Source organism: Thunnus albacares, chromosome 3 (genome assembly GCF_914725855.1).
Source record: "Thunnus albacares chromosome 3, fThuAlb1.1, whole genome shotgun sequence".
Lineage (NCBI taxonomy): Eukaryota > Metazoa > Chordata > Actinopteri > Scombriformes > Scombridae > Thunnus > Thunnus albacares.
Window position 1 is genome coordinate 29343671 of NC_058108.1, and position 17862 is coordinate 29361532.

At 38.4% G+C, this 17862-nt stretch overlaps 2 protein-coding genes across 5 annotated transcripts in view; both read left to right on the forward strand.

Moving 5' to 3' along the window:
- The window catches only part of LOC122979810 (vascular cell adhesion protein 1-like), a 158139-nt gene that overhangs the window by 21111 nt on the left and 119166 nt on the right, over positions 1-17862 (forward strand). Inside the window, exon 8 of the mRNA XM_044347564.1 lies at positions 1-223. This exon is cut by the window's left edge and continues 35 nt beyond it. Coding sequence (XP_044203499.1) covers positions 1-223 — 223 coding nt within the window. The remainder of the gene's footprint in view (positions 224-17862) is intronic.
- Positions 3911-17475, forward strand: cdc37 (cell division cycle 37 homolog (S. cerevisiae)). 4 transcript variants are annotated; one of them, XM_044347573.1, is made up of 8 exons: positions 3911-4281; positions 7054-7341; positions 7442-7547; positions 10669-10784; positions 10918-11040; positions 11145-11327; positions 13485-13556; positions 13717-14593. In XM_044347573.1, exons 1-8 carry the CDS (start codon positions 4240-4242, stop codon positions 13858-13860), a joined length of 1074 nt encoding a protein of 357 aa, XP_044203508.1. In that variant the 5' UTR covers positions 3911-4239; the 3' UTR covers positions 13861-14593. The 4 variants fall into 4 exon arrangements, with proteins under 4 accessions (XP_044203508.1, XP_044203505.1, XP_044203506.1 ...); XM_044347570.1 differs by having other exon boundaries at positions 3911-4232; XM_044347571.1 differs by lacking the exons at positions 13485-13556; positions 13717-14593 and adding exons at positions 16228-16332; positions 17368-17475 and having other exon boundaries at positions 3928-4232.

Below are 17862 nucleotides of genomic sequence, written 5' to 3' on the forward strand. Positions count from 1 at the left end.
CTGATCACCGTCACAGAAGGAGACCGTCTACAACTGGACTGCTCTGCTGTGGGAAACCCCAGCCCCTCCTACAACTGGACGCTCCCATCAGCCAGTGGTTCCCCCTTCAGTGACGACATTCTCACTATCGAGTCTGTAACTTTGGAGCACAAGGGGCTATACAACTGTTCTGTCCACAACAACATCGGGACTGTCACTGTGAAGTTTAACGTGGATGTCAAAGGTGAGTTTAAAGTTTTGTCATTTTCAGTCTTCAGGGTTGTGATTGTTAGAGCAACTGCAGTATTGCTTTCTCACAGCAGTGGAGAATTTGATGTGACATCAATGAACTTCCTCTTTAACATGGTTTTGGCTTTGTCATTAGTCTGATGTATAACATTATCTTTTCCTGTTTTCTTTACCCAAACCCCTCACCCAACCCTCTGCAGAGAGCTACATGTACATTATTTTAGTGGTACTATCAGTCATTGTTCTGGCAACAATTGTCTTCATCAGTGTATACATCCATCTGTACAAACAAAGCCGAAAGGGACGGTACGACCTGAAGGACGTTTTCCGTCTTCCCTCTCAATTCATTGCTGTGCCTACTGGAGAGTCAATTTGTGGGTGAAGCATCACATGTGTGTGGACAACCTGAAACTGTTGATATGTCATAAGCTGCTATGCTATTATAACACTAAAATGAGCAATGTGTTAGTTAGTCTGTCTCTCAGGACTTTCTGACCTCCTCACCTTGTCTGTGGTTATCTGTAGCAAAAGTTACTCAAACAAAAGTAAATCATGCATTTATTGGGGACTATTTTCAACCAAGGATTTGGTCCGCTAGTTTATGTGCAGCAGCAGGACAGTGTGTGTGTGTGTGTGTGTGTGGAATTGACTCAAAATAAACTACAGTGCCTGAACAGCCGGTGTGATAGTGTGTCTCACTATGTTTTTAATAGTTTTTAGAAAACAATGGAGCTCCACAGAGGACGAAGCTCTATCTGGATAAAGTATCACTAGCCTTATCCTTCAACTGATGCACAACCATAAGTCTGGTGCATGCAGAAAGGAAGTCTGTAAATAAAGTAAAAAAAAAAAAAACTAACCACACAGGCACATATAATGTCATATGATAACATAATATTGATATTTCAAATGAGTTGTAAGACCAGTCTGCAATTTTATGCAAGATTATAATTCAATTGAGTAGTAGTGCACATTGTTTGATTATAAGATGTTCATTTTATTGAGAAATTGCAAAATTGCCTGTAATTAAATAGGAAAATTGAAAACTGGAGTTGATTTTCTATTTTGTGATTTTCTAAGAGAAATAGAAAATAAATGTACATAAAATAGAATATTATTATGTGCTGCTCATTCAGCCACAAAGGGCCTGAACATCCATTGTATCTGTCGGTGAACATACTGTTTTACTGTTTCTCTCTATTTAATTTTGTTTTTTGTTACTGCAAAGAACTTTATAATTTTCTTTAGAAAGGTAGTGTATAAATTGAGATCAATATTGTGTGGAAATTCACACACTGAACTTTACAGCTGCATGTTAAACCATGGAAAGCACTGCCCTAACCCACAGCTTCTGACACAGCAACAGTAGCCCTATGTGCATATATTCGCGAGCATGAAAAAGAGGCATGCATAAACGCAAAATCAAAAGTAATGAACTGCATATTGGAAGCCAGATAAGAAAATGTTAACTTTGTTTTTTAAGTTTTTTTTTAATGTGAATAAAATGACAAAACTCACAAATAAATGGTGGCACTTTGTACATAACACTGACATGCATCCTTGTCTTTCTCTTTTATATTTGATTGTATTGTAAAGTTGTTGACATGATGAATAATAAACCCGTAAATAAATTAAAACAGTGTTAAAACAGCAACATGTTTAAAAAAAAATACTACATAATCTTCTTTATCTGTTTCTAAATATGTTAACTTAAAATATCACAGTCACAAAGTGGCCTTAGATACCAGTAATCCATGTAAGAATCTGACCTTTCCTCATTCCTACATATGGAAGATTGTTAGACATGCTCACAAATTTTTACTGTGTGACAAAATGGAAAGTACAGTGAACCCTGAAAGCACTGAAAGAATAAATTGTAGATTTCCTGTTTTAATTCAAAACTCTTGAGTAGTTTGGGTCTCTGAGGCTTTAAAGGAAACTCCAGTGTGGGGATTGTGTTCAGAGTGGAATGTCTAAATACATGCCAGAAATGTTTCAACTCTACTCCTTTCCTCCCCCCGGTTGAAACCTCTCCTGTAGGCACTTGGGGGAGATGTTGAGAGGAAATTCTTATCATCAATCATAGATAAACTACTGATGAAGTAGCCCAGTCATACCCAAGGAACCCCATCCCACAATATGTTATCTGTACTGTTATCTACTGTTATCATTTGCAGCACAGTAGGTCTACTGTCTATCAATCATTTCATGCATGCCCCTGCCTCATGTGCAGAACAACCCTACAACCGAGAGGGAATGATTACATTACATGTTTACATTTTTAAATTTATTTGTCAACATTTACAAATGATCACTGATGGTGTTGATTAAATTGTGGTCACAAATTTGCAGTATTATCACAAGCTCCAAAACTGAAAACACTGCCAGAGGAAACATCTGTACAGAGGGAACACCCTGGCCTCAGGAACTACTACCCACGTGTGAGTTTTCAGATCCAATATTTTCTTTACGTCACACTCAATTAAAAATCTCCTTGAGCTCACAAGCTCAGAACAACACACAGACTACTGGATGTAGACAGTAAAGCAGTGGGACAAATAAACTAAAGCTGTGATATAAAAACACTGAATATACATGAGGCCTATTTGCAGATCCTTTACTTGAGTAAAAGTACCAACACAACAATGTAAAAATACTCCATAACAAGTAAAAGTCCTGAATGAAAAATCCTACTAAAGTAAAAGTACAGAAGTATTAGCAGAAAAATGTAGTTGAAATATTGCAGTAAAAGTAGTGGTTTGGTCCCTCTGACTGATATATTATTATATATGACATCATTAGATTATTAATACTGAAGCATCAGTGTTAGAGCAGCATGTTACTGTTGTAGCTGCTGGAGGTGGAGCTAGTTTCAACTACTTTATATACAGTTAGATAGTTTAGTCCAGTGGTTCCCAACCAAGGGGTCAGGCCCCTCCAAAGGGTCACCAGACAAATCTGATGGGTTGTTACACGATTAATGAGACAGGAAAGAAGAAAAAACAAAGTTCTGATACACAAATCTGTTTTCAGTTTGTGGACTTCTCTGATCTTTGATTTCTGGTGAAATATTGGATCGTTTGAACATTTATTGAAACGAAACCATGTGAGAAGTTTAGAGGGAGCCGTTAACTCATAAACATCTGAAATGTGACCCTGGCTACACACTACTTTTTGTAATATGTCAAAGTCAAAAACGTTGGAAACCACTGGTTTCATCCTCAACAACGTGTTGTATTTTAAAATCTTTTATATATTATCCATTGTGTCAAATCTTCATCTGAAAAGTAACTAAAGCTGTCAAATGAATGTAGTGGAGTAGAAAGTACAATATTTCCCTCTGAAATGTAGTGGAGTGGAAGTATAAAGTAGCAATAAATGGAAATATTCAAGTACAAGCACCTCAAAATTGTACTTAAGTACAGTACTTGAGTAAATATACTCAGTTACTTCGCTCCTCTGCACTTTTGTCATCCATTAAAGCGATAAAGTTATATCCTAAATGTTCACATTCTACAGATTTATCAGACCCAAACCATTCAACATAAATATTACAAATACTGTTTTAAAACTCTCTATTTGTTCATTTTAAGGAGAGCGTGAACATGATGAGCCAACAGTGTAAACAAAACAAAACAAAACAAATGAGCGACCCGCGCTTTTTGATGACGCGCGCGGAGCAGCCGTTGGGAATGAGATTTGTCTAAACGGCTTGTTGCTTCTGATCTTCGCTAAGAGGATTTGGAAACTATGGACTTATGTCTTGTGTACGGACACCGTGTCGGTTTAGTACTGCAGCCGAACAGCCCTGTAGCTTCTTTTTTTTTACTAACTAAAAACTGAAAGTCCGAGGACAGAAGGAGAGCGGAGGGAGAAAGAGCTGGAAGATGAGCACCGGAGCGGGCATCGACTACAGCGCCTGGGATCACATCTATGTGTCGGACGATGAAGATATGACAAGTCCGTTCGTCGACACTCCGAGCCTGTTCAGAATGAGACACCGGGTCAGCCATGAAACTTGTTGTAGCTGTGAAGTTTGGAGTCTTTTACCTGGTTAGTTTTACCAGTAGCCGCCTGTAGATCAGCAACCAGAGAGGTTGACCGACAGGTGTTACACAGAAATCTGTCACCCGTCAGATTTGGTGACACTAGCTTAAAGGACGGGTTCATGTCCCTGTGAGTTTCTGCCAACTTACTATACACCCCTTCTTCACCATATTTCAGACTGAAATATTGTAATCCTCTACATTTATGTAAAAGGACGGCTTCACAGTTTTGCTTAAAGTTTGTCTTAAAACAACAGTCAGGAGCCCAAATGAACATTAAAACAGGTTTTTCTTGCCATCATCATTCCTCCTGTTCATACTGACTATTAGAAGATCCCAGTGGTGGAAGAAGTACTCAGATCTTTTACTTAAGTTAAAGTACCAATGCATGGATGTAAAATACTCCATTACAAGTTAAGGTCCTGCATGAAAAATCCTACTTAAGTAAAAGTACAGAAGTATTAGCAGGACAATGTAGTTAAAGTATTTCAGTAAAAGTAGTGGTTTGGTCCCTCTGACTGATATATTATTATATATGACATCATTAGATTATTAATACTGAATCATCAGTGTTGGAGCAGCATGTTACTGTTGTAGCTGCTGGAGGTGGAGCTAGTTTCAATACTTTATATACAGTTAGGTAGTTTAGTCCAGTAGTTCCTGACCAAGGGGTCAGGCCCCTCCAAAGGGTCACCAGATAAATCTGATGGGTTGTTACATGATTAATGGGAGAGGAAAGAAGAAAAAGAAAAGTTCTGATACACAAATCTGTTTTCAGTTTGTGGACTTTTTCTCCAATCTTTGATTTTTGGTGAAATATTGGATTATTTGAACATTTATTGAAATGAAACCATGTGAGAAGTTTGGAGGGAAAAATCACCATTTGGTGGAGCTGTTCATAACTCATAAACATCTGAAATGTGACCCCGACTACACACTGCTTTTTGTAAGACGTCAAAGCCAAAAAACCACTGGTTACATCCTCAACAATGTGTTATACTTCAAACAATATCAGGAAGCTGATTTCCCTTATCCCTCTGCTGATAGCCGCACTAAGACATCAAAAGCCAAAAAGGTTGGAAACCACTGGTTTAATCTCTAAAGCTATCAAATAAATGTAGCAGAGTACAATATTTGCCTCTTAAATGTAGTGGAGTGGAAGTAAAAAGTAGCATAAAACGAAAATACTTAAGTAAAGTACAAGTACCTCAAAATTTTACCTAAGTACAGTGCTTGAGTAAATGTATTTAGTTACTTTCCACCATTAGAAGATCCCTTCATGAGGTACTTACAATGTGAGTGATGGGGGCCGAAATCCACAGTCCTCCTTCTGTGCTATTAAATTTATTTAAAAGTTTACCTGAAGCTAATATGAAGCTTCAGCCATCCAAATGAGTCAAATCAAGCAGATATCTTTCTACCTTACAGTCTTTTTAGTGCCAAAGTCTCTCTTTTTGTTACTATACATCCACTGTAGCTCAACAGGGAAACACTGTCAGAGGAGACACAAAGAAGAAATTTGATGGCTAATATGAACATGAGGAATGATTATAGCAAGAAAAAAAAACTGTTTCAATATTCATTTGGACACCTGGCTATTGTTTCAAGACAGACTTTAAAAATTTTGAACCTGTCCTTTAAGGTAACTTTAGAGGTGAAGTCATGAGGCTTGAAAATTAGATGAATAAATCACAAACTAGTGTGGTTGCTATCTTCATCGGTCAAGCTCAGTTTGTGTGGCTTGTTTTCTGTGTAACTAATGAGCTTAGCTGGTGCCTAGCTGTCACATGACTTGTTAAGTGAAAGGTCTAGAGTGACTTGTAGTCTCTACTATCTCTCTGTGGTTCCTTTTTGGCCGTGCTAGCGACATTTCATGACTGTAGAGGTGATGATGTTGGTCGGTTTATGGTCCAAACTGAAATATCTCAGCAACTACCAAACTGATTGTTACGAACTTTTGTCATACATTCATGGTCCCCAGAGGATGAATGGTAATAACTTCAACCTCCTGACTTTGTGTTTAGTGTTAATTAGCCAAATGTTTGCTTGCTAACACGTTAAACCAACACAGTGAACATAGTAAACATCATACCTGCTAAGCATTAACATGCTAGCATTATTGTGAGCATGTTAGCGTGTTGATGTGAGCATTTAGCTCAAGTACAGCCTCACAGAGCTGTTAGCATGGCCGTCTTAGTGTTAATTTTGTTTTAATTGCCGTGTTTCTGAAATCTGATATTTGTAGAGAATCAAAGCTGGCAGACTTATGGGAAAGTCAAAATAATACCAATAACTGAAATGTTATTGGCTGGTTCACTGGAGCATGAGGTTCAACATAATTTCAGTTTGTGAATTCTGATTGATTATCTCAATGTATTTCATGGCTCAAAAACATGCATAATAGTTTCCATCCATGTGATATTTGAGATCTTTCTACCACATTTATTATTGTTCTTTAAAAAAACAAAATAGTCCTCAGATTGCAAAATGTTGTTGTAGGCGATTAGTTCTCTTTCATGTGCAGATGGTTTCATTTTGTCAGTATTTCTTTGTGTATCCGTTATGCACACATTTGTTGAGTGTTTTTATTCTACTTTCCCCTCTCATTCCTTTTTTGAGTATCTTCTCCCCACCTGATGCCATTTAGCATTCATCCTCTCCTCTGTGTTTCATTTGTTGATCATTCCAATCTTTAACTCCAACCAGCCCTGTCTTTTTTTTTTTTTTTTTTTTTTCATGTATCTCTTTACTCTTCCCCACTCTGGCTTTCCATTAACAGAGCCGGCTGGAGAAAATGGCTGAGTTTCAGCATAGAGGGGAAGATCTGGAAGATAACTTTGCAGAATGCAAGAGGCTCTTAGAGGAAGCCCAGGGACGACTTCGAGAACTGGAAGAAGGAAGTGAGGAGGATGCGGAGAAAGAGGCTGAGCTGAGGGAAATTCAGGCCGAGGTGAGAAAACTGAAGAAGGATCTAAAGTCGTTTGAGAAGATGATGGAGGAACATCGGCGAGAAGAAAAGAAACTGCCCTGGAATGTTGACACGATCAGCAAAGAAGGTTTCAGTAAGGTAAAACATGGCATCAGGGTCACAGGACATCCTAGATTTAGTGATACTTAAGTCTCTGTCAGTATCCTGATTTATTTGTTTTCTTTATCTTGTTTTTTAGAGTGTTGTCAACATTAAGCCTGTAACAAAGGAAGAAACGGAAGAGGAAAAGGTGGAGAAGCATAAAGCCTTTGTGGAAAAGTACGCAAAGGAAATCAAACACTTTGGTATACTTTTCCTCCCTTTCTTTCAGATTAATAACCACATAGACATTCAGTGTGTTATTGTGTAGACAAAAAAATAAACAAACAGCTATATATATCAATCAATGTCCCAAGATTTTCAAGGACATCAAACATCTCATGGGCCGTGCGCCAAAATATTTCATTCATTTACGATTCCTGACTCATCATATAGAAAATTCTGCTGATTGGGTCAAATGGCAAAATTGAAAAAAAAAAAATAATTTGGATGCTATTCAGGCAGTTCCAGTTATTCAAATTCATTTTTGTCTGTGTTTAATGTATGATGGTAGTTAGCTCTTCGTTAGTGTGCATAGATTGTACTCTACTTTTTTACTTTGAGTCCACTTTATACAAGAATATGTGTGAAATTGTGGGAACTTAAGGATTCAAGTGGTTTAACCTAGTGGTGGTGATTTGTTATTTATTACAGTGGCTTATGGTGTCTTCTGTTGGGGTAACGTTTACTGTTGATTAAAAAAAAAAACCTACTGATGGTGTGTATGACTATATATACGGAGGGATAGTTGCAAATGAGTTGTGATGTATGTTGATGTTTTCAAAGGGATATATTTAAAATTTTAAACAGTCCTGCACTTTGATGGCATTGGAAGCGCAATACTAAGATTTAGCAAAGCTTCTTTAGTGCCACAGAAGACATTATACAGTATGTTGTAACAGAACACTTTTATTAATATAAAACATAACCTCATCTAGGCATCACCTCCCTTTTTGGTTAGAATTTGTTAGTGCCAGGAGGAAGCAACAAACCCTATTCAGTTTAATCAGTGGATCAGTCTCATAACCATAAATTCTTGTCCCATAAAGTAACCTTTGTTTGTAGAAATTTACTAATAGCTTAATGTCTTCAGGTTACATGATAAAGAAGATAAGATAAGAAGTAAAAAGAATAATTAGGCCTTTAAATGATGATAAGAATAAAATACTGAAGAAAATTATCTGGAAAGACTGGCTCGAAGCGTGTGACTCAAGGCAACGCATTGCAACGGGGGATGCTGAAGGAAAGCTAATTCAACTTCTCTAAAGAAACAATCTTTTTAATTTTTGCGTCATTCGACATCAACCCTTAACCACAAAGCCACGTTATGCCTTACTGTTGATTTCGTCGCTGCTCAGATGTCGTCTCAGCAGGTCCGGCGTTGTTGTGGATTAAACCATAGCTGAGGTTACAGTTTGGTGTGGCAGGCCCAGTTTGGACCGGGTTGAGTCTTTGTGGTGCAGTGGTGTTGAACCATTGGTGGAGAGGATTCAAGCTGTTTCAGGCTGCTCTGAAAAGAGTCCCTCTGTGTGTAACTCCCAGTCGGGATGACTGTGGTCAGCAAGCCGGCCGAGTTCCAGTTTCAGGCGGCGTTTAAGTAGAAAATTCAGGTGTTAGTTGACTTCTTGTTATCTTAGTTTGATTTAAGTATGCTGAATAAAGTTTAATCTCAATACACTCAAATCTTTAACGGAAAACAAACAAAAACAAACTAAACTTGTATCAACAAAATTAAAATATGCATATACTTAGTCAAAAGAAAAACAAAGAAAAGAGACATCTTAATAAGAAGTGTCGTAGCTCATGAGTTTTGTGGAGAAAGATTCCTCTGAGGTTGTTTTTGTAATTTTGAACCAGGTAGGCAGAGTCTTGGGTGTATTTTTTACATTTTCACGCCAAATTACTGATGATTTTTTTTCAGGGACTTTTAAGAGGTGGTTGACTTCTACTTAAGATGGCAAATCACTTTTCTTACAGTGGAGAATTACTCTGAAGTGTGTAAAAAAAATTCACATTTCAGAGTCACAAGGTCTTAAAATTTCATGTCACCTTGTATCATATATTGTAAAACCATTCAGGAAAACAGATGAGCAGTAAACATTCATTTCATAACATAACATATCAAACATTAACCTTCATGTCTAGACGTCCAACCTTAATGGGTTCAACTTTCTCAAACCGTTTACACTGAAATAAAAGTTTTACTATTATAGTGAAATGATATTAAGTTAAAGCGATGACTGTGTGACTAGATTAAACACTCAGAAACATATTCAAATATAAATTCGATCTCTTACTTTATAATATAAAAACATTCAATATGACTATTTTTTAATAATACAAGAAAACTTCAACCTGAAATTCTTCAAACATCTTTACAATCCTATTACTTCAGGAAATTCACTCTTTCAACACAACTGTAATAAAATATGATCGTCTATGAGGTTGATTGATCAAAAGTTAAGCACACAGGTGATTTTAAAACACAGTTGCATAGTTACCAATCATTCATTAACTCTTAACATCAGGAAATTTAACTCTTGTCACTAGAGATGTCTCACATAGTAGATATTGTAATAAAATCTAAAGTTAATTTCTCCTTAACAATCACACAACTATCAAAGTTCTTTGTCTGTTTACATGACAAATGACATGTTTATACATTTAAGTTATGTGAAATTTAGGTTTGGCTCAGATTTGCAGGGAGGCTCCAGGGTGAGTCAGGGTTTATGACTCTTAGTCTGTTAAGATGAGAGAAAGTGGTCCATGTGTTGTTGTTATCTTCTCCTTTTTCCTGGTTAAAATGACTCCAAAGGTCATTTACGCTTTTAGTTCAGGTCATAATTCAATTATTAGTCAGAAATGGATTCTCAGGAGGTCTATTTAATCTCTTTAAAACCAACACTTTGCCAAACACTCACTTAGCAAAGAGGTCAGTTCAGGGTCCGGAGCTGAGGTGCTCAGTGTTTCACCCATGAATCATCCAAAACGTCCCACAATTATATCTCTCTTTTGGAAGGCTGAGCTGTACCCCAGATATGTAAATGGACCCTTATCTGCAGAATTCCTCTTTAAAAATTTTCAACCCATGGAAGGAATGGTTTCCATCTAATTCTTTCTCCACCCTTGTATTGTTTCTAATATGACACATAAATTCCTAATTTCCTAAATGCCTCTTTGCAAAACAGGAAACAAGCACATTTTTTGTTGGTCACTCAGCAACCGTTTTCTCATGAGGTTGAACACAAAGCATGCTTGACTTCTTGTATTGAAAACACAACCTTTAGAATTTCACTTTAAGGCTGTTTTTGCTTGCGTATGTACCAGGTATGATGCGGCGTTGGGACGACAGTCAGAAGTATCTGTCGGACAACCCACATCTGGTGTGTGACGAGACGGCTAATTGTCTTGTTGTCATTTGTATCGACTTGGAGATAGATGAGGTGAGTGCCGTGTGTTTGTGCACATTTGTCGCCACTCGCCATAAGTAACGGGTGTACATATTTTGGATTAAAAAAAGAGTAAAAAAAAAAAACAAATTCAGTAAGGTAAAGCCTCGTACATTCCCTGTTGTAGAAACATGCACTGATGGAGCAGGTGGCCCACCAGGCCATCGTCATGCAGTTCATCTTAGATTTGGCTCAGACGCTGAAGGTCGATCCACGAGGATGCTTCAGACAATTCTTCTCCAGGATCAAGGTCAGTAGTTAAATGTGTTCTCATGTATCTTTGTCTGTGTAGTTGAGTTCCATGAGGAAGTTATTTGTGTTTGTGCCATTTCATTGTTTTTATGTCCGTGTCAGACTGCAGACAAGCCATACCAAGATGCGTTCGACCATGAGCTGGAGTCGCTGAAGGAGCGTGTCCGTACCTGTGCAGAGGCTCGTATGGAGAACGCTATGAAGGAGCTGGAGGAGGAGGAAAAGCAGAAGAGACTGGGCCCCGGTGGTTTAGACCCTGTAGAGGTCTACGAATCACTGCCAAAGGTAAACCATACACGCATGCACAGTTAAAGTTCTGGGATTTCAGTCCTGACACACAGCAGTTGTTGTCAGCTGTTGTTTGTTTACATGTGAAGCAAAAATTCCCATTTAACATTTGTTAAATGGGAATTATGGTGGAACAAACTGGCAAAGGATAAAAGGAAGAGCAAGGGGTAACAATAATAGATGGCAGTGGATAGATTTTTTCTAAATATCTGGAACAAGGAGACACTAACACTACACATTTATTGTAGACTATTTGTGAACAATGTAATATTTGTCCAGAGCCAGACAATGTTATATTACCAGTTTGACAACTTATTCCTTTACAATAAAGGGTTTATCAGGGCGACTGTGTACTGTACTTGTCAGTTTTGTCGTAATATCAATTTGATTTACAGACCAATGCCATTTTATCATATTTTACGAAATTAGTCTAAATAACAGGTGAAATCATTGGAGTATAAAGGCTCACCTTGGTCAGACAAAAACACAGAAGATGTAATTCAGCTTTGTTTTGACAGATAAGAAACCCACTATTTGCCCACATGAACTTTTCTCTACGATCACTTGTTATGTGTTTCAGTACAGCTGCAAAACATACAGATGTTATCAAAGTTGTCAGACAATTGCACTATTATAAAACTAATTAAATTAAGTATCTTAAAATATACAGCCCAATCAATGATTCCTGAGTGGTAAGATCCAACAAAGTCTGTAGCAGACTAAACCTCTTTTTAGCCTAGTGCTTAACATCATGTTTAAAAAAATAAGATGTTTCCATGGCCACTGTAAACTAGGATGTTTACTATGGATTATGTCAGCAAAATACATGAGAAAGCCTTACAATGCAACTAAAAAACTGTGTGTTGGCCTTCACTACATCCCATGAGTCAATGAGAGGAAATAGCTGGTCTGTGAGAGTGCCTCCCATTTCATTTAGTTTACACACCACATCAAATAGACCCGTTTGTTTTGCTTTTCTGGCTGAAGCTACAAGGAAGGTCGATACTACAGGTCAACCCATAAAAGCGAGGATCAGCCACCCGCAAGTTAATTTTTAACATTCATGAGTATCAGAAACAATGCATAATGTTGACTTTATTTATAGCAGGGGCTTTCAAAGTCTGAGACTGTGGGCCTCCCCTCAGACAAAGCTTGGAAAAAGCCCCTGGATTTCCCTGGGATCATGATTATGTTATTTGATCCCATAGACAATACTTCATACCTCAGACTACACCGAATACATAAAACACGTCTGTCTGAAGGCATTTATTTGTTTCTAACTCTGGGAAAGTGGGAAAAAACAGTAAAATTCCCCCAAACTACCGCATATCGGAACTATCTCATTAACCAAATCACACACTTCCAGGCTCTTCTGTGTGATCTTTTGATAACTATTGTAATACTTTGTCACTTCCGTTTACTGACCCTCCCCTGACACTGTTTGGAGCCCACTGGGGGAGACCCGCCCCAAATTTGAATACCTCTGATTTACAGTTCAATTGTGTGCATGTTGAAATGCATGTTTACACCAAGCAGAAGAATTGTGAATGCATTTGCTTTTTCTTTTTAATCTGTTGAGAAAATGTTCCTCCACATAACATTCAGATCCTGTTAAAATGTCCTAACATGACCTATTGACCTAAAATGACCTAACATGACCTAAAAATATCTTTGTACAGTCGTGCAGTTGGTGTGACAGACTGCATTTTTTCACAGATATCAGAACCGCTGTTTGTTAGATTTTTGAAGTCAGTGTTTGCGCAATTCGTTGATATAAACTGTGTTGACACTTGGATAATCAGAGAAGTCAATGCTCAGATCAGCAGGATGGACTCCACCAGTCAGGCATGAACTCTCTCTCTCTCTGCAAGGTAAATAGCATCATCTACTTCCCATAAGCTTAAATATAAGCTTGAACAAAGTTTCTGCTTTAAGTCCAAGCATAATATATTTTAAATTTAGTCCTGAAAAATATGAGAAATTATTGACACCGGTGTCCACGGTGCATGTTAAAGTGCTCATATGATGATATTTTTAGCATAACAATGGAATTTTTTTCTCTTCATAGCTCACTCAGATTCAGTGCCGAGATACCAGCAGGCAGGACTTGGCTCACTACGTAGTAGGATACTCAAAACAGTTTTTGTTTCATAGGAAATGCAGAAGAGCTTTGACGAGAAGAACATTCAGTTGCTGCATTACGTTATTGACAAAATGGACCCTGAGGTGAGTGCGTGTGAAGGTGAAATAAGGCTCCAAGATAAGGATTTCATCGAAAAAGTAACCTAATGAAGGCCAGACAGTGTCTTGGATTTGCACAAAATGCCCCCCAAAATGTATGTTTGGTCATTAATTCACTCTGTTCCTTGAAAATTTCTCTCTACAGGAGGGAAAGTACCACATGAAGAGGTGCATTGACTCTGGACTTTGGGTCCCTGACTTAGGAGAGGGCGATGACGAAGAGGAAAACAATGACGAGGATGAGGAAGATAGTGAAACGGACAAGGAGGAACCTCCTGTAAATGAATAGCTTCCTTTTGTTCCACCTTGGTCAACAACGCCATCTTGTGTCTGTTTGTGTGTATAGTTGTGTGAAGCAGAGACCAGAAAGAAAAAAAAGAAGCTTGTGTGGTGAACACAGATCTATCATGATTTGCTGCACCTATCATGTTTGTGATTGATGGATTTAAAGACCACCAAGTGAGTAATCTGTAATCAATATCAGCCGATATCAGCTGGCCTTAACTTGATCGGAGCATCCCTAACGATTTGTGCTTAACAGTCAAAATGAATCTTTGTTTATGTGTAGTGCAGTGGACTCATTTTAGACAAACATGGACACAAATTACAGTTGTGGCTGCTATTCGGTGCTATTTTGTAAATCACAAACACTTGAAAGTCTTAAAGTATTTCCTATCGTGGTTATGATGGTGTATCCTTGGCAACGTAGAAACTCCAGGCGTCTCAGAGCAAACCTGTCAGAGTGTCGGTATGTCTAACAAAGCCAGACTTAACTTTGCATAACCGGGTGTCTTATAGTCTGATGAGAGTCTGTTTGACAGGCTGTAAGTCCAAGTATGATAGTTTCATTGTAGCTGCTGTAATGTGACTGTGCAATGGCTCCTGTGTGTACTTGTTTGTGGTTTGTACAACTTAAAACCACAATAGCGACAGCTTTTATTCTGTTTACCATTGTAGGTGTGTCATTGTTTTAAACTTGTGTTGTAGATATTGTACAATAAAACAGGCGTAATTTTCATTCACACGCGGTTTATGCTTTATTTATTAACTTTTTCCGCTTGTTGCAGTGAATCCTGACTTATTTTCTGCCATTCTTCTCTCTCACTTACTTGCATAATTAATTGCTGGGTCGTTCTCTCTCTCTCTCTCTCTCTCGTTCTCCCTCTTTCTCCTTCATAATTAATTGGTGGGTTTGATTTAGTGGTCTGTGCAGGATTTTTTTTTTGAGGCAAAGCTTCTTTGTGCAGTCACTTTGTAAATAGAAAACAATCAGCGCAGGCCCGGGGCATAAATCAAATCTAGATAAATGCCTATAAAAGCCGATGGGGGGAGAGAAACAGAATAGAAACACAGCTTCATGCAGAACTGCCTTTTGTGAGTGTATTTGTACGTCGTCTGTGCAGCTGTAATTGCAACAATCCGCTCCTCTTTTGACGGGTGAACGTCATACTAATTATGAAAAAGCGTTGAACGGGGGAAAAAAAGTCAGCACAGGTTTAGATCTTGAACGTCAGCTGTGATCATCAGAGGTCGTTGAACTGATATTTTGTGTACTATCACAGTGTCTGTCTTGTAGAGCCGAGACAATTAGTCGTTTAAAAATTAATCGCAACTATTTTGACAATTGATTAATCGTTTTAAGTCATTTTTTTCAAGCAAATATGTCAAACATTCTCTGCTTTCAGCCTCAAATGTGAGGATTTGCCGCCTTTATTTATCTTACATTATAGTAAACTCAATATATGTGGGTTTGGGACTCTTGGTCAGACAAAAAAAAAGCTATTTGAACACTTTATCTTTGACATTTTTCACTATATTCTGACGTTTTATAGCCCAAATGATTAATTGCATAATTGAGAAAATGGCTGACTGATTAATTTATAATGAAAATAATTTGTAGTTGCAGCCTAACTGTCTTGTTTGTTATGAATGGACTAAATTCACTAAGTGTAGGTTAAACACAAAAAGTAGAGCTTGTGGGTGTTTGCTTTCCAGCTTTGGGAAGGTGAGTGTCCATGTACACATTTGAGAGTCCAAAATTAAAAAAACAAAACAAAACATGTTGCTCTTGATGGATAATTGTTCTGTATGTCCTTGAATGACTGTAAAAGGACACAGTCAATAGAAATGGGAGGAGAAAAAAAAGGAGGGTGACTAACTGGAGAGAGGAATCATTACTGTGGTTATTTAGAATGAGTGGTGCGCTACAATAAAAATCCGCTATGTGTGTGGGTGTGAATGATGGAGAGAAATGACGCCTGTGACTGTTGAAGCAGAGAATCGGTGTGTGGCTGCTAATAAGAGGAGAGAGAGAAAGAAAAAAAAAAAGGCAGGGGTACCGATGGGGAGAGGAGGAGCGGAGGCTGTTGTATGAGATTAATGGACGCACTGTGCGTCTGTGAGGGAGGGGAAGGGAGGGGAGGAGAGGGGAGGGGAGATGGGTTTCTCCATGGAGGTTGTGGTGGTGGTGGTGGTGGGGGGAGGGAGGAGGAGGGGGGTGGCTGGGGGAGACCACTTTGGCAGGGGGGAGAGGGAGAGGAGAGAAACTGGGAGGGAAGCTGGTGAAGCCGTGGATATTCATGAAGACGCCAAGTGTTTTTTTTTTTTGTTTTTTTTTTTTTCTCCTCTCTCTCTCGCTGTGGTGACACACTGCTAGTCTGCAGAGAGACGGAGGGAGCGGGGAAGAGAAAAAGGGAAGGAGACAAGTGAAAGCAAGACGAAGGTCCAGCCCATCTTTGCCATTGATCTTGAGGCGATCAAGGTGAGTGTGTTTTTATTCTTACATGCTGCAGCCTGTGACTGCGAGTGTAAATACGTGTGTACATGTGTGTCTGTGTGACACATATCTCTTGCAGTGTGTTTGCAGACAGACAGGGCAGTCCTCATGTATGCATGGTTTCAGTGTATCTTTTTTTTTTTTTTCTTCCATATATTTGGGTGTTTTGTAACAGAAGAGCAAGCTGCTAGTTGAGCTGCATATTGATGCATTGCTGCTCGGTTTTATAAGCTGCTTTATCTGTAGTGGAGGTGGCCATGGTGTGTATGTGTGTGTGTGTGTGTGTGTGTGTGTGTATATGCTCAAAATTCTCATTGCCTGTGTATATATATGTCACTGTGTCACTATGCATTTGTTGATTTCTCCACACAGACACCTTTTTATTTATTTTTTTTTCTTGCTCTGTGAATGTGTGCAGACTCTGATGTTTGCTTTCATCGAGTGGGTGTGTTCTTAGTGACCCTGGTAAAAGTCGTCTCCACCACTATCTGTCTGTGTACCAGCTCAATCAGAAACACTCTGATATGCTGAATCTGTCCTATCCAATGGAATTAGGTCAGCTCGGACTGCTCTGAGTAATTATATAACATCAGAGAGCTTTGATGTTGCAGTATCTGCTCAGAATTAGCCACACACAGCTCCTGCGCGGCCACGACATCAAAATATTTTGATATGACAACCTTTTATTCCCTGTTAAATTTACCACGTCTTGTGATTTTAGTCTTGAAATTGTGATCGTTATTAGTTTTGAGTGTTTTTTTCATACATGAGATTTTTCTTGAGAGAAGTAATTTTAGTCTTTTTTTTACTCAAATGTATCTACAAGGTGATTTGAATTACTTAAGGAGTACTGTGAATATATGGGAAAAGAATTTTCTTGTATTTGATGATGCATTAAATTAATTCATTACATAAAAACAGGACAGTGAGTTCTAAAACGAGGGAGGAAAGATGACTCAAAGACCAAATTAGCTGTGAAATTCTGGTTGCGCTAACTCTTTAATTTCTGCTTTCTCGCAGGGAACCTCAGCCGAAGAGGAAACACTGAGACAAATTCAAGCATGGCTCCCGACAGACCAAAACCTGCAGTTTTGACATCTGGACTTCTCAGATGAGCCAATCATACACAACATTTTTCCCCTATGCAGACTTTGGATCCATCTGACCAATCAGACAGTTGAAAACTGACCTGAGACAGCAGAGACCCGGAGCAGATTCTCCTACAAAACTTCTGGATTTTTGGATTCTTAATTGTTGGAAAACTGCATTCATGTGGGAGCAGGTTTACATCTGGGAATCATGCGAACAATATTCCATATTGGATAAATATATCAGAAAACTTGGAGAAAGCATTTCTTCTTGAGTATAACAACAGTTGCATCATGAACTCTGACTGGGATGTGCCATTGGCTCGTCTGGCCAAAGCAAGACGACATGCAGGCAGATTTTCTTCCCCACAAACTGGTAGCTTATACTAAAATGGAGTGAGAATTACATTTTTTTTTTGTTTTTTGT